General features: G+C 40.8%; 1 protein-coding gene across 3 annotated transcripts; it reads left to right on the top strand.

Annotated features, from left to right (window-relative positions):
- Positions 1 to 1,283: 1,283 nt before the first annotated feature.
- Positions 1,284 to 11,614, top strand: LOC115141133 (islet cell autoantigen 1-like). 3 transcript variants are annotated; one of them, XM_029679801.2, is made up of 14 exons: positions 1,284 to 1,467; positions 2,199 to 2,314; positions 2,455 to 2,629; positions 2,852 to 2,924; positions 3,070 to 3,193; positions 5,027 to 5,225; positions 5,633 to 5,758; positions 5,870 to 5,968; positions 7,068 to 7,171; positions 7,278 to 7,318; positions 7,621 to 7,683; positions 7,853 to 8,128; positions 9,063 to 9,155; positions 9,401 to 11,614. In XM_029679801.2, the coding sequence occupies exons 1-14, from the start codon at positions 1,444 to 1,446 to the stop codon at positions 9,520 to 9,522; spliced, it is 1,635 nt and encodes a 544-aa protein (XP_029535661.1). In that variant the 5' UTR covers positions 1,284 to 1,443; the 3' UTR covers positions 9,523 to 11,614. The 3 variants fall into 3 exon arrangements, with proteins under 3 accessions (XP_029535661.1, XP_029535662.1, XP_029535663.1); XM_029679802.2 differs by lacking the exon at positions 2,199 to 2,314 and adding an exon at positions 2,315 to 2,344 and having other exon boundaries at positions 1,288 to 1,467; XM_029679803.2 differs by lacking the exon at positions 1,284 to 1,467 and having other exon boundaries at positions 2,224 to 2,344.
- Positions 11,615 to 12,005: the final 391 nt, after the last annotated feature.

Raw genomic sequence — 12,005 nt, 5'->3', positions numbered from 1 at the left:
GCGGTCTTAGTGCCAGCATCGCTTTGTGTTGGTAAATAGACGCTTTGTGGTGGTAAATATGTCTACTCCAGTGGATGCTGCTGAGGGGTGGACGGCTCATAATAATGGGTGGAACAGAGCAAATGGAAACCATGTGTGTGATGTATTTGCTACCATTCCACCTATTCAGCTCAAACCATTGCCACGAGCCCGTCCTCCCAAATGAAGGTGCCACCAACCTCTTGTGCTACACACGTGGTATTAAAATGTGTCTCATATCAGTCCACTGTGTCTGCAATTGCGACCAGATTTCCTGGTCCCTCCCTGTATGAAAATTATTTGGCAGCTATTCTTTCAAAATAATATGTATTTATTTATTTATTTAAAACAGATATTTATCTAATAAAAAGCATAGCTGAAGCACACCCAGATAAAATTATTTTGAGAGTCGCACATTCTATATATATATAAACTCTCAGTAATTTATTGAGTAAAACACCAACGTTACGGTATGACTGTGTCTTCTTCAATAATATGTATTTATTTATTTTAAGACAGATATTGATGTCATAAATCAATTGTGCCACCTGGCAGTGATTAGGAGGCGGGATCATGATGATTTAAATGGTTTCACTGTCCATATCCTCAGGCGTTGCTGACTGCTGCCCGACGAAAGAACATGTATTTTTGGTATCAGCTAACCACATCATACGTTGTGGCAATCTGTCCGTCGATGACAGTCGATGACGTGGCACACAACCATTGGTTGATGCCCACGCAACGTTTGAGCAGGGGATCTCGACCAATGAGTGCCTGACTACCTCCGAGGTCTGGAAGATCAGATCACAATGCATCTTTTAATCGTCTGCACCTGTCTGAAGATGAGGGCACAATCAGAATGTGGACAAGACAAAACATGCAACTTAGAGCCAGGTATAAACAGAGCTTAACAGGTACATATTTTAGGAATAGTGAGGTGAGTTTTCAGAGCAGTGTGATATTATTTTTCCACATTAAATAGGAGCTTGTTAGTAAATGTCCTCTGTAGTGGGCATCAAGCTATTTTTACCTGCTGTCCCCATTTAATGTAATTTCTCATATTTACTATCAACCGTGTCCTCAAGGCCACTACAGTTCACATAGGCCTACAATAAAAAATGTATACTATTTTTTTTCCTCCCCAAAACATTATTTGCAACGTGTTTTTTTTCACGACGAACACTTATATAATGCAGGGAGGAAATTCATGCAAACCTATCGCCTTCCGCTTTATTTGCTAATCCCAAATATTTGATCAACAAACGCGGCTGCACCCTTTTTTATGGGAGCGAGTTTGGTGCGTTGTTACATGACGTCATCGATCATTCAGCGCAAGGATTGTATTCAACAGAATGAGATGCTGATTACGATGTATAGCCTAGTCAATAATAGTAGAATAAATGTATGGACGTTGGCTATAGCTGAATGGTAGGCTATCAACACAGCAAGGTATGTGATTCTCAATGTAAATTAATTGCTTTTGGTCAATATGTGTTTATTGGCGGCACAAAGGATATGGAGAGGGCAGTCTGGTTCACATACGCTGATGATGCGAAGCGTTCTGTTTATTCTCGTACGGCGGCCGAGTAAACCGGACATTGCATTCATTCATATGCAGGAATCGTTTTATTATTAATATTCTGTTATGGCATTATCCTTGGCTATCTGATGATGATAATGTCTTGAACAAGGTGCGTGCTTGCCTCGTCAGCGACAGGCCTAAAACCAGGTACCTTATTATCAGAGGCTGCTGAATCGTGACAGAATATTGCCAGGCCCTTTCGGGTCTGCACTGTTAGCCTACAGACTAGACTAAGCATGATAGGTTGAGCCTTGTTTAATTTTGTAAATGGTTATTGAATATATATCTATCCTACCTATTTCTTAATTAAAAATATATATTTTTTGTTTTCAACTGTCTATCGAGCAAGATAATGAGTTCCCTAACATGATACATTTTATATAAATGTTTTTTTTAAAGGTGTATATATATAAAAAAACATCCATTCAATAACAGAAGGATTGGGCTAATAAATGGACCATTCTGCCAAATCATTTGCCCATGACTGTCAAGGAAAACGAGCGGGGCAGCAGGTGCACTTTTCAAAATGGTGTTGGATGTCAACTTTGTTTTCACAGTAGCTACTTTTGGTTAATATTTGACCTCAACCAATGGGCAGGTAGAAACGCATACAGTTTTAGTCCATGGGTCAACACCATTGGTCCAGACCTACCTGGTGAATGGAGTTGAAGTTGGCCTGCAAAGCCATGACATAACACGTAACCTACGTTACAGGTAACCTGACAAAATGGAGAGGGGAAATTAGTGAGTACACAAACACTCACCATCTTTGAATTAACATCACTAATGTATTTGTTCTTTGCCATATGGTTGATAAAGTAACAAGACTTTGACCGTTTCGGATGTCATTGCAGCGGTGGCTACTCCCGGGAGTATTTTGACCGCTTTATTGAAAGCCAAGACTCGTCTGTTGTGAACAAGTTCCAGCAAAAGTACTGGAAAACCAAACAGAAGATCATCAAGGTCACGGGAAAGAAAGAGGACGAACATGTCGTGGCATCAGACGCAGACCTGGATGGCAAACTGGAGGTTCGCTTCACAGATCAAATGCTTCAAATCTGTTTTGTTACTGTGTCATGGATACATTGTCATAGATACAGACAACTGTTGTGCCAATTACCAAAGACCTGACAATATCAAGTATCAACCTCTGTTCATCTCACATAACATAGGCAGATGATTGTTAAAGATTTGCATAAAATGCATATATATTTGTTGACTGGCATAAGTCATTTTTCCATGGCATTGTAGGTGTTTCACTCTGTCCAGAGAACGTGCATGGAGCTATTGAAGGTGATCGAGCAGTACCAGAGAAGAATCTGCTGTGAGTCTTTTCACCCTCACATCTGGCACCCGCTTCCATGTCGGACCCAGTTACATCTGGGTACTCAAGGTTCTTCTGGACCTGGATTCTAAAGCCCTGTTCAATCCTCTGAGTTCTACCATGTGGTTCTATCCCTCCTCTTCAGTTCTATCCCAGGAGGAGAATGAGTTGGGGCGGTTCCTGCGCTCACAGGGCTCCCAGGACCGGACCAGGGCTGGAAAGATCATGCAGGCTACCGGGAAGGCTCTCTGTTTCTCCTCCCAGCAGAGGTTTGTACCTGGACCGCATTACCAGAGGACAGACAGACACACTGGATATTGCAGTGTAGATAGATAGACAGAATAGGGGGCTCACATTACAAGGTAGAGAGACAGACTACTATCCTGCATGTCTGTCTCCCTCTACTAGAGGAAATAAGACAGACTACTAGTGTAGTAAGACAGACATGTAGGATAGTAGTCATAGGCGGCGTGTCCATAAGGCTAGGGGAATTAAATTGGCAAAATGATATAGCCTAATTAGCTTACTCCTGTCTATACAAAAAAATGTAATCATTCAAAATAGGCTACGACACCAGAAAGCATGATTTGTCCACAGAGGATCATTCGCTTCTTTTAAAATGGGTGGAAGGGAGCTTAGCTGTTAAGAGTGTTGGGCCAGTAACTGAAAGGTCGCTGGTTTGAATCCTTGAGCCGACTAGGTGAAAAATGTGTTTTAGTGCCCTTGAGCAAGGCACTTTACCCCAATTGTACCTGTAAGTCACTGTGAATAAGAGCATCTTCTAAATGTAAAAAAAGATTAGCTGTGAATTGTTTTAAATCGCATTGCCTACAGTCGGAAGGGCCCGCAATTTCTTCAGCGTGCGCGGCAAATACCAAATAGATGATTGTTGAGTTGTGACTGTCAGTGAAAAGCAGAGGCTCAGCCAGGCATATTGCAATATTTCAAAATCCAATCGCGGGAAAACATAGTTTTGAAAGCAAATGGCTGCTGCTGTAAAGAGAGGACGATGAAAATACTGTCTTTTAGTTATCAACATTCTCAACATAATTAAGCAAACAAACTTATCAGCACCATCCGAGATCATCCGCTATATTATCCCCGGTGAGTGTTCACTGATCAGTGCCACTTGAAAGTTTGTTTTTGGACAATCATTTCCTCTTCCGGGTTAGATGGACGTCATATTGTAAATATTTGTGTCTCTTTCAATTTAAAAAAATTCTCAGCAGAGTAGGTTACCCTGTAATTTTTGTCGTATTTATAAAAAAATATTCTGCTTATAAAGTGTAGTAGAATTGCATGAAATGTGTTTATGAAAGGCCACATTTCTTCCTGTGCAAAGAAAAATCATATCTGATATAGCCTATAGCTCTATGTCACTACGCGCTCAGCCGTGCATTGAACAGTCTTTTTTTGCGAACAGTGATTGAGTTATGTTATTAGCCTATATCATGACTATCCAATCTACTCATCACATTATGAATAGTGGGCTATCTTACATAAGTCTGCAAATGTGACGATGCACAGAATGCTATATTTATAAAGGTACATTTTTGGGGGGTGAAAATGAACTTGAAACTCACACACTACCTATGATAGTAGTCTCCCTCTTACAGAGGAGAAGACAGACTACCAGTGTAGAGAGACATGAGATAGAAGATTGCGTCAATTGGCTCCTAAGGGACAGGCTAGGAAGGAGTCTGCTGTGTGGAGACAAAAAGAGAAAGAAAACGGCATACAGTGACAGCTTTGTATTCCGACAGACATAGGCCTGCACTGTATCAACACAGTACCCAGAGTGTTTGAATAGAAACTGATGACTCACAATTGAGAGATTGCTATGATAATCCATGTTGTTTAGGTGAAGGTTTATCAGTGTATGTTTACTTACTGTTTGCTGCTACATCTTTAAGCTTTAGTGACAATAACCCAGTCAAAAGATTCAGGAGCAGAAAAAAGGTGAACAGACAATCATCTTCGTTCTAAATGGATATTTTCGTCCAGCTGCTGCTCCTCACTCACTCATCCACATTGTGTCAGCTGCACTTCATTTGGATGAGTGGATTTGTTCTCTGTTGATGACAGTCTTTTGTCCCCCTCAGGCTGTCTCTGCGTAGTCCTTTGTCTCGCCTCTACCAGGAGGTGGAGACTTTCCGATACCGGGCCATCTCTGACACCTGGCTGACGGTGAACCGCATGGAACAGTCCAGGACGGAATACCGTGGAGCACTGCTCTGGATGAAGGATGTATCCCAGGAGCTCGATCCAGACACACACAAACAGATGGAGAAATTCCGCAAGGTTAGCATACTCTCTTTAGATATAGGTCTCAATCATATGAAGTCAGTGGGCCAGATTGATTAAGCATTTGTACCGGTTTCTTTAGAGCAAATTTAAATCAGAATTTCATAGAATCAAACAGAAAATGGAAATTGTTATATTTACCACTAGATGGTGCAATTTACTGTCAATGTGTTGTGTGTGATTGTGTACTTCAGTGTGGAGCTGATTCATGGGAACTAGGGGAAAGGCATGTTTTCTTCTGTTTTGTGTTGGTTACACTCAATGGTTATCTTGAGTGAGAAAGACTTCAGTTGCACTTGCAACATCAGTGTATTCTCATGTGTGATCTTTATTCCATGCAATGTTGTGCCTATGTAATGATCCTGTCTTCCTTCTGTTGAGTAATATTTCTCCTCTCATCTCAGGTTCAAGTGCAGGTGCGAACCACTAAAACAAGCTTTGACAAACTGAAGAATGATGTCTGCCAGAAAGTCGATTTATTAGGAGCCAGCCGCTGCAATCTGCTTTCTCATGTTTTAACCACATACCAGGTACACTGGAATATCAAGGAGTGGTGTATGCACAGAAAGTAAAATAACAATTATTGCATAATAGTAATTGTTGGCTACAGCCTTGTGCTAATAAGTATGTGTGTGTTTCAGACCACCCTGTTGCACTTCTGGGAGAAGACGTCTCACACTATGGCTGCCATTCATGAGAGCTTTAAGGGCTGCCAGCAATATGAGTTCTCTACAATCAAGGTGAGGGAGGCCTCTATCATATTTTTTATTTTATTTAACTAGGCAAGTCAGCTAAGAACAAATTATTATTTACAATGACTGCCTACCCCGGCTAAACTCTAACCCGGACGATGCTGTCAAATCAAATTTTATTTGTCACATACACATGGTTAGCAGATGTTAATGCGAGTGTAGCGAAATGCTTGTGCTTCTAGTTCCGACAATGCAGTAATAACCAACAAGTAATCTAGCTAACAATTCCAAAACTACTACCTTATAGACACAAGTGTAAGGGGATAAAGAATATGTACATAAAGATATATGAGTGAGTGATGGTACAGAGCGGCATAGGCAAGATACAGTAGATGGTATTTAGTGCAGTATATACATATGAGATGAGTATGTAAACAAAGTGGCATAGTTAAAGTGGCTAGTGATACATGTATTACATAAAGATGCAGTAGATGATATAGAGTACAGTATATACATATGAGATGAATAATGTAGGGTATGTAAACATTATATTAGGTAGCATTGTTTAAAGTGGCTAGTGATATATTTTACATAATTTCCCATCAATTCCCATTATTAAAGTGGCTGGAGTTGAGTCAGTGTGTTGGCAGCAGCCACTCAATGTTAGTGGTGGCTGTTTAACAGTCTGATGGCCTTGAGATAGAAGCTGTTTTTCAGTCTCTCGGTCCCAGCTTTGATGCACCTGTACTGACCTCGCCTTCTGGATGATAGTGGGGTGAACAGGTATTTGTCCTTTGTTGTTGTCCTTGATGAAGCTGTGCCAATTGTGCGCCGCCCTATGGGATTCCCAATCACGGCCGGTTGTGATACAGACTGGAATCGAACCAGGGTCTGTAGTGACGCCTCTAGCACTGAGGTGCAGTGCCTTAGATCGCTGTTCCACTCGGGAGCCCTGTCATCTTTGTCAGGATTTTGGAAACGATGAACAGTCCGTTTTTATATATATGATATACTCAAAAGGTGCCTGTACAGTGTTTTACTTTACAATAACGAAGAACGGTGTGTTTCACCATAAGGCCTCACTTAGATGACAGCACTCTGTGTCATGTCTTGTGACGTTGTCCGTATGTTATTCTTCTCCTTCCAGAGCCTCCAAGACCCCATGGATAAACTGTCATCTCAGGGATCGAAGAAAAAGAGGGAGAAGAAAGTCCAAACAAAGACTGATCTTGAGGAGACTGCAGATGGCCAGTAAGTGAAATCCATACAACATGACAGAATTAATTTAGTCTTACATTATGGTACACAGGATCCTATACTGTACACTACATGTAACATGTTTTTTTGTTGTCCTTAGACTTATCTCAATAGATCCCAATGAAGAGTCCAATGAAGAAGGTAACGGACAACAGTGTATTTATGAATATTTCAACTAATTAACAAGCCATTGTAACGCACACTTGTTCTATATTGATGGATTTAGGGCTAGATTAAATCAGATTCCCGACACCCGCATAGCTGTTGTGTTGCCCTTGTCTGAGGTGGAATTGTGTTAGAGCTGTCATCCACAAGTGGCTACTGGTATTATGCCCATCACGGACATTGCCATTGGCTGCATGGAATCCGGAATAAAGCTTAATTTGATTGAATCTAGGCCTTAAACCAAGTTACCATGCACTTTTCACTCTCATCCTGCGCAGCTCAAACCAAGACACCTTCTGGACAATTCTTTGAAGAAATCGACCTTAATAGACAAATGACAGGTAATGTACAGAAGCACCACCTCAACGTATGTGTCCTAAATGAATACCAGAGAAAAATATATGAACAGATCATGTGAAATTATTTCACCCTAAAAAACAGAATCAACTACCCATTATTAGGCCCCACAGTCCACCTCTAAATAACACAGTATTTGATTGGTTATTCCAGGGCCTGAGGATCTTCTCTCAGCTTTCTCTCGTCAGGAGCAGGAGGAGGGTGGAGAGAGGGACAGCATGGCCTTGTTGAATGAGATTCTGGGCAGCACGTCTCTGGATGAGGGCGAGTTCTCACAGGAGTGGCAGGAGGTGTTTGGTAAGGGGGACCAGGGGAGCGGAGCCACGAGTAGAGGGGGCCTAGTGGAACCCCAGCAGGAGGAAGACTCAATCTTCCTCCCATCTCACCTCCTGGACCAGAACAGGAACAATCTCCAATCTTCGCTCTCAGGTCAGAGATACAACACTGTTGTGCATATTTATTCATTGGTCAGATTGCATTGCTCTTCATTGAAAAACAAACCATGTGAAGCATCACCGTATAGTTCTTCCAAAACCCAGGATGTTGTGGAGAGAAAACATGTAAAAGATCATCCTTGATTAAATTGAGGAGAAATCCCTGACCAGAGTATGAAGCATGCGACAATTGAATCAATTTGTATTGGCGTAATTAAATTCAACCCTGTGGTTGGTTAGATTTTATGAATGAGCCCAGAAATACATAATTAGGGCTGTGCAGTCAGCCTTGACAGTTTTTCTTCTCTCTGAATAAGTACTTCAACAAATAAACCTTTTTTTCACCATGCGTAACTATTTCCACAGAGAAAAGTGGCCCTAAAATGTTTTTTTTTTTTAACTACAGCTGTATAAGTAATAGGCACTGGCTATTTGATTTGCTTACCCATAGCTAATTACTAATCTCTTTCCATTCCGTTTCTCTCTGGGTCTGGGCAACGACTACTAGTCCATCATCTGTTTTTGTGTTTGCCTATATTCACCGTGCAGGCTAGTGAAGTGAACAGTCATACTGAAATATAATCTTTAAACCTCATGTGGACCTAAATGTATTATTAAATAAGTTTCCATTTCACACCACACTTGAACAGGGTAAAAACATACTTACTTGTGCATGCGTGAAACTGGACAGATATAATTAAGTACCCCTTATTTGACCTTTTGAAATGGTTATGGACTGAGAATTGTATTTTGGAGAACATGCATAGATTTGGTAAAGACATGCAGTGTTCAATAATTGCAATATTCTTGTCTATTGCACAAAGTCCTGTTCATACAAAAGGTCTGTGTGAAAGTAATTTATTGTCTCCTGGATCGAGCAACAATGTGTATCACCTCAAGATGGGTCTAAATCTGCATCTCCATTCCAGATTGGGCCACGAGCATTCCACAGCCCATCTCCCAGGCAACAGAGCAATCATCTGGAGCCAATCAGAACCCCTCTAGGCCAACAGCAGCGAGAGGTAGGATTGGGCCAAACGAGTAAAACATATGAATAGAATTGAAAGAAAGGGTTTAGCTCATAAAAAAAGCTGTTTCCAGCAAGAACCTGTGTTTATGAGCGCTTTCGGAGTACTTGTTGGGTATAAATATTACCAGGAATAGCACAATGTCTGAGTCAGATGAAGCCCTGTATTAAACAAGACATTACTATTCAACATCCAAGTTTACTGTGTGAGATGGTTTACCTTTGGTTCTGATTGTACAGAGACGCCAGAGACCGCCAAAGACCTTTCAGCCTGGTTTAACCTGTTCGCCGACTTGGACCCTCTGTCGAACCCAGACGCAGTAGGCAGGAGTGGTCAGGAGCATGAGCTTCACAACGCATAGACCTGCGACCTGATTCACGTCTAGGGATCCTACGCTATAAGTTAGCATAATGCACAACAAGGTTATGGTTATTTTGTCAACATCTGTTCTAGGGTCATCTCTCTCAACCCGTCCTACTCCTTACCATTGAGTTAAACAACAAATTGACCCTGGACCAGCTGTTAAGGATGCATTTACTGTATCAATCATGAATTCCAAAAGAAAACAAATGTTGTCTTTTTATGTTTGACATGATTTATCAATGTTTATACGTTAAGTTGTCAGAGGGTAGATGCTTTCAACAACCAAAATATGTACGAAGGATTCAAGATGAGCTTTTTCAGAATTATTGCCTTGTCATTCGGGTATACCTGTAAGCCTTCTGGTGGTGACAATGAGGCCTTTGCACCCATCTCAACAATAGAAAAATCAGTATACAGTATGAAAGGGTAAAATAAGTATCTGTTTTATCTGATAGATCATACATTTATTGCATGTTTTGTGTGTTCCTTATTTAGTCGTGTGTGATTGTACTCACAATATGTTACTGTTGACAATAACAACATATCTAACATTTGATTTATTTGAGATGCCCTGGAATAAATTTAAGGCGCGTTAGAGCAGCGCACTAGACAGCCGACAATGTACCCTTTTAAGACATTTTCTCAGACGTTTGCGGAAATCCTATTCACGGTTACCACTGCACATGTCGGCTCAAGCGTAAATGACCTTAGTCTGTTCTATAGCACGCCTCAGATTGAATCCCAGCCTAGGTGTACATTTATTAACTAGCTGCACCTTTTCAAGTACACAATCTGTATTATATTGCTTGGAGAGCAACCCGTGGAAGGGCGAGAATACATACAGTGGGGCAAAAAAGTATTTAGTCAGCCACCAATTGTGCAAGTTCTCCCACTTAAAAATATGAGAGGCCTGTAATTTTCATCATAGATACACTTCAACTATGACAGACAAAATGAGAAAAAAAATCCAGAAAATCACATTGTAGGATTTTTAATGAATTTATTTGCAAATTATGGCGGAAAATAAGTATTTGGTCAATAACAAAAGTTTCTCAATACTTTTATATACCCTTTGTTGGCAGAGTTCAAACGTTTTCTGTAAGTCTTCAAGGTTTTCACACACTGTTGCTGGTATTTTGGCCCAGTCCTCCATGCAGATCTCCTCTAGAGCAGTGATGTTTTGGGGCTGTTGCTGGGCAACACAGGCATTCAACTCCCTCCAAAGATTTTCTATGGGGTTGAGATCTGGAGACTGGCTAGGCCACTCCAGGACCTTGAAATGCTTCTTACGAAGCCACTCCTTCGTTTCCCGGGCGGTGTGTTTGGGATCATTGTCATGCTGAAAGACCCAGCCACGTTTCATCTTCAATGCCCTTGCTGATAGGTTTTCACTCAAAATCTCACAATACATGGCCCCATTCATTCTTTCCTTTTACACGGATCAGTCGTCCTGGTCCCTTTGCAGAAAAACAGCCCCTTACCTATTGCAGATTGTCTTCCCAGCCTGGTGCAGGTCTACAATTTTGTTTCTGGTGTCCTTTGACTGGTCTTGGCCATAGTGGAGTTTGGAGTGTGACTGTTTGAGGTTGTGGACAGGTGTCTTTTATACTGATAACAAGTTCAAACAGGTGCCATTAATACAGGTAACGAGTGGAAGACAGAGGAGCCTCTTAAAGAAGTTACAGGTCTGTGAGAGCCAGATATCTTGCTTGTTTGTAGGTGACCAAATACTTATTTTCCACCATAATTTGCAAATAAATTCTTAAAATCCTACAATGTGATTTTTTTCTCATTTTGTCTGTCATAGATGAAGTGTACCTATGATAAATTACAGGCCTCTCATCTTTAAGTGGGAGAACTTGCACAATTGGTGGCTGACTAAATACTTTTTTGCCCCACTGTATGTTGTAATTGGTGACTGGTTTTAAGTGTGTAAACAATGATTAGAGAATATTTACATTTTATTAATTGTTGAGTGCTGAAGAAGCATCCATTTTGATTTTGTCAGTAAAAATGTTGCTAAATGAGACTAACTTATTAGAATTAAACTATTGCCCTTATCTACATTAAAGCCTTGTTTATTCCTGTTATCTTATGTATTGTTGCTTTATTTGACTGCTGCAAAGCTATGCTGTTGTTCCTCTATTGTCAGGTTACAACTACCACAAGACTGTATTCTTCCTCTGGTTAATTAGCTTTGAATAGATAGAATGCACACATCCCACTATGAATCCCTGAAGCATATGCTGTCACTGTAGGCTTTCTCTGAACCATGAAACTAATAAGCCAGGTTAAGGGGTTCTAGGGCTCAAGTCAATCTGTATCGCAGATGTTCAGCGCTATGGCATGCTTAAAATAACATTTCTGATTGAGATCAAACGCAGGAACATTGCCTTTAAATAAATTTGCTATAGTGCTGAACTTTGGCAATACGGATTGAATCAAGCACCTAGTCTCGTGGCCAGCCTTCCAAAATCCTGT

The sequence above is a fragment of the Oncorhynchus nerka genome, linkage group LG14 (genome assembly GCF_034236695.1).
Source record: "Oncorhynchus nerka isolate Pitt River linkage group LG14, Oner_Uvic_2.0, whole genome shotgun sequence".
Taxonomy (NCBI): domain Eukaryota; kingdom Metazoa; phylum Chordata; class Actinopteri; order Salmoniformes; family Salmonidae; genus Oncorhynchus; species Oncorhynchus nerka.
Note: the sequence above shows the minus strand (reverse complement) of the source record. Positions and strands in the feature narration are given on the sequence as shown.

Coding starts and splice junctions, on each gene's coding strand:
- LOC115141133 (XM_029679801.2), top strand. CDS start 1,444: ATGGTAGGCTATCAACACAGCAAG. Junction 1,468..2,198: donor TAGGCTATCAACACAGCAAG/GTATGTGATTCT, acceptor ACCAATGGGCAG/GTAGAAACGCATACAGTTTT. Junction 7,684..7,852: donor CCTTAATAGACAAATGACAG/GTAATGTACAGA, acceptor TGGTTATTCCAG/GGCCTGAGGATCTTCTCTCA.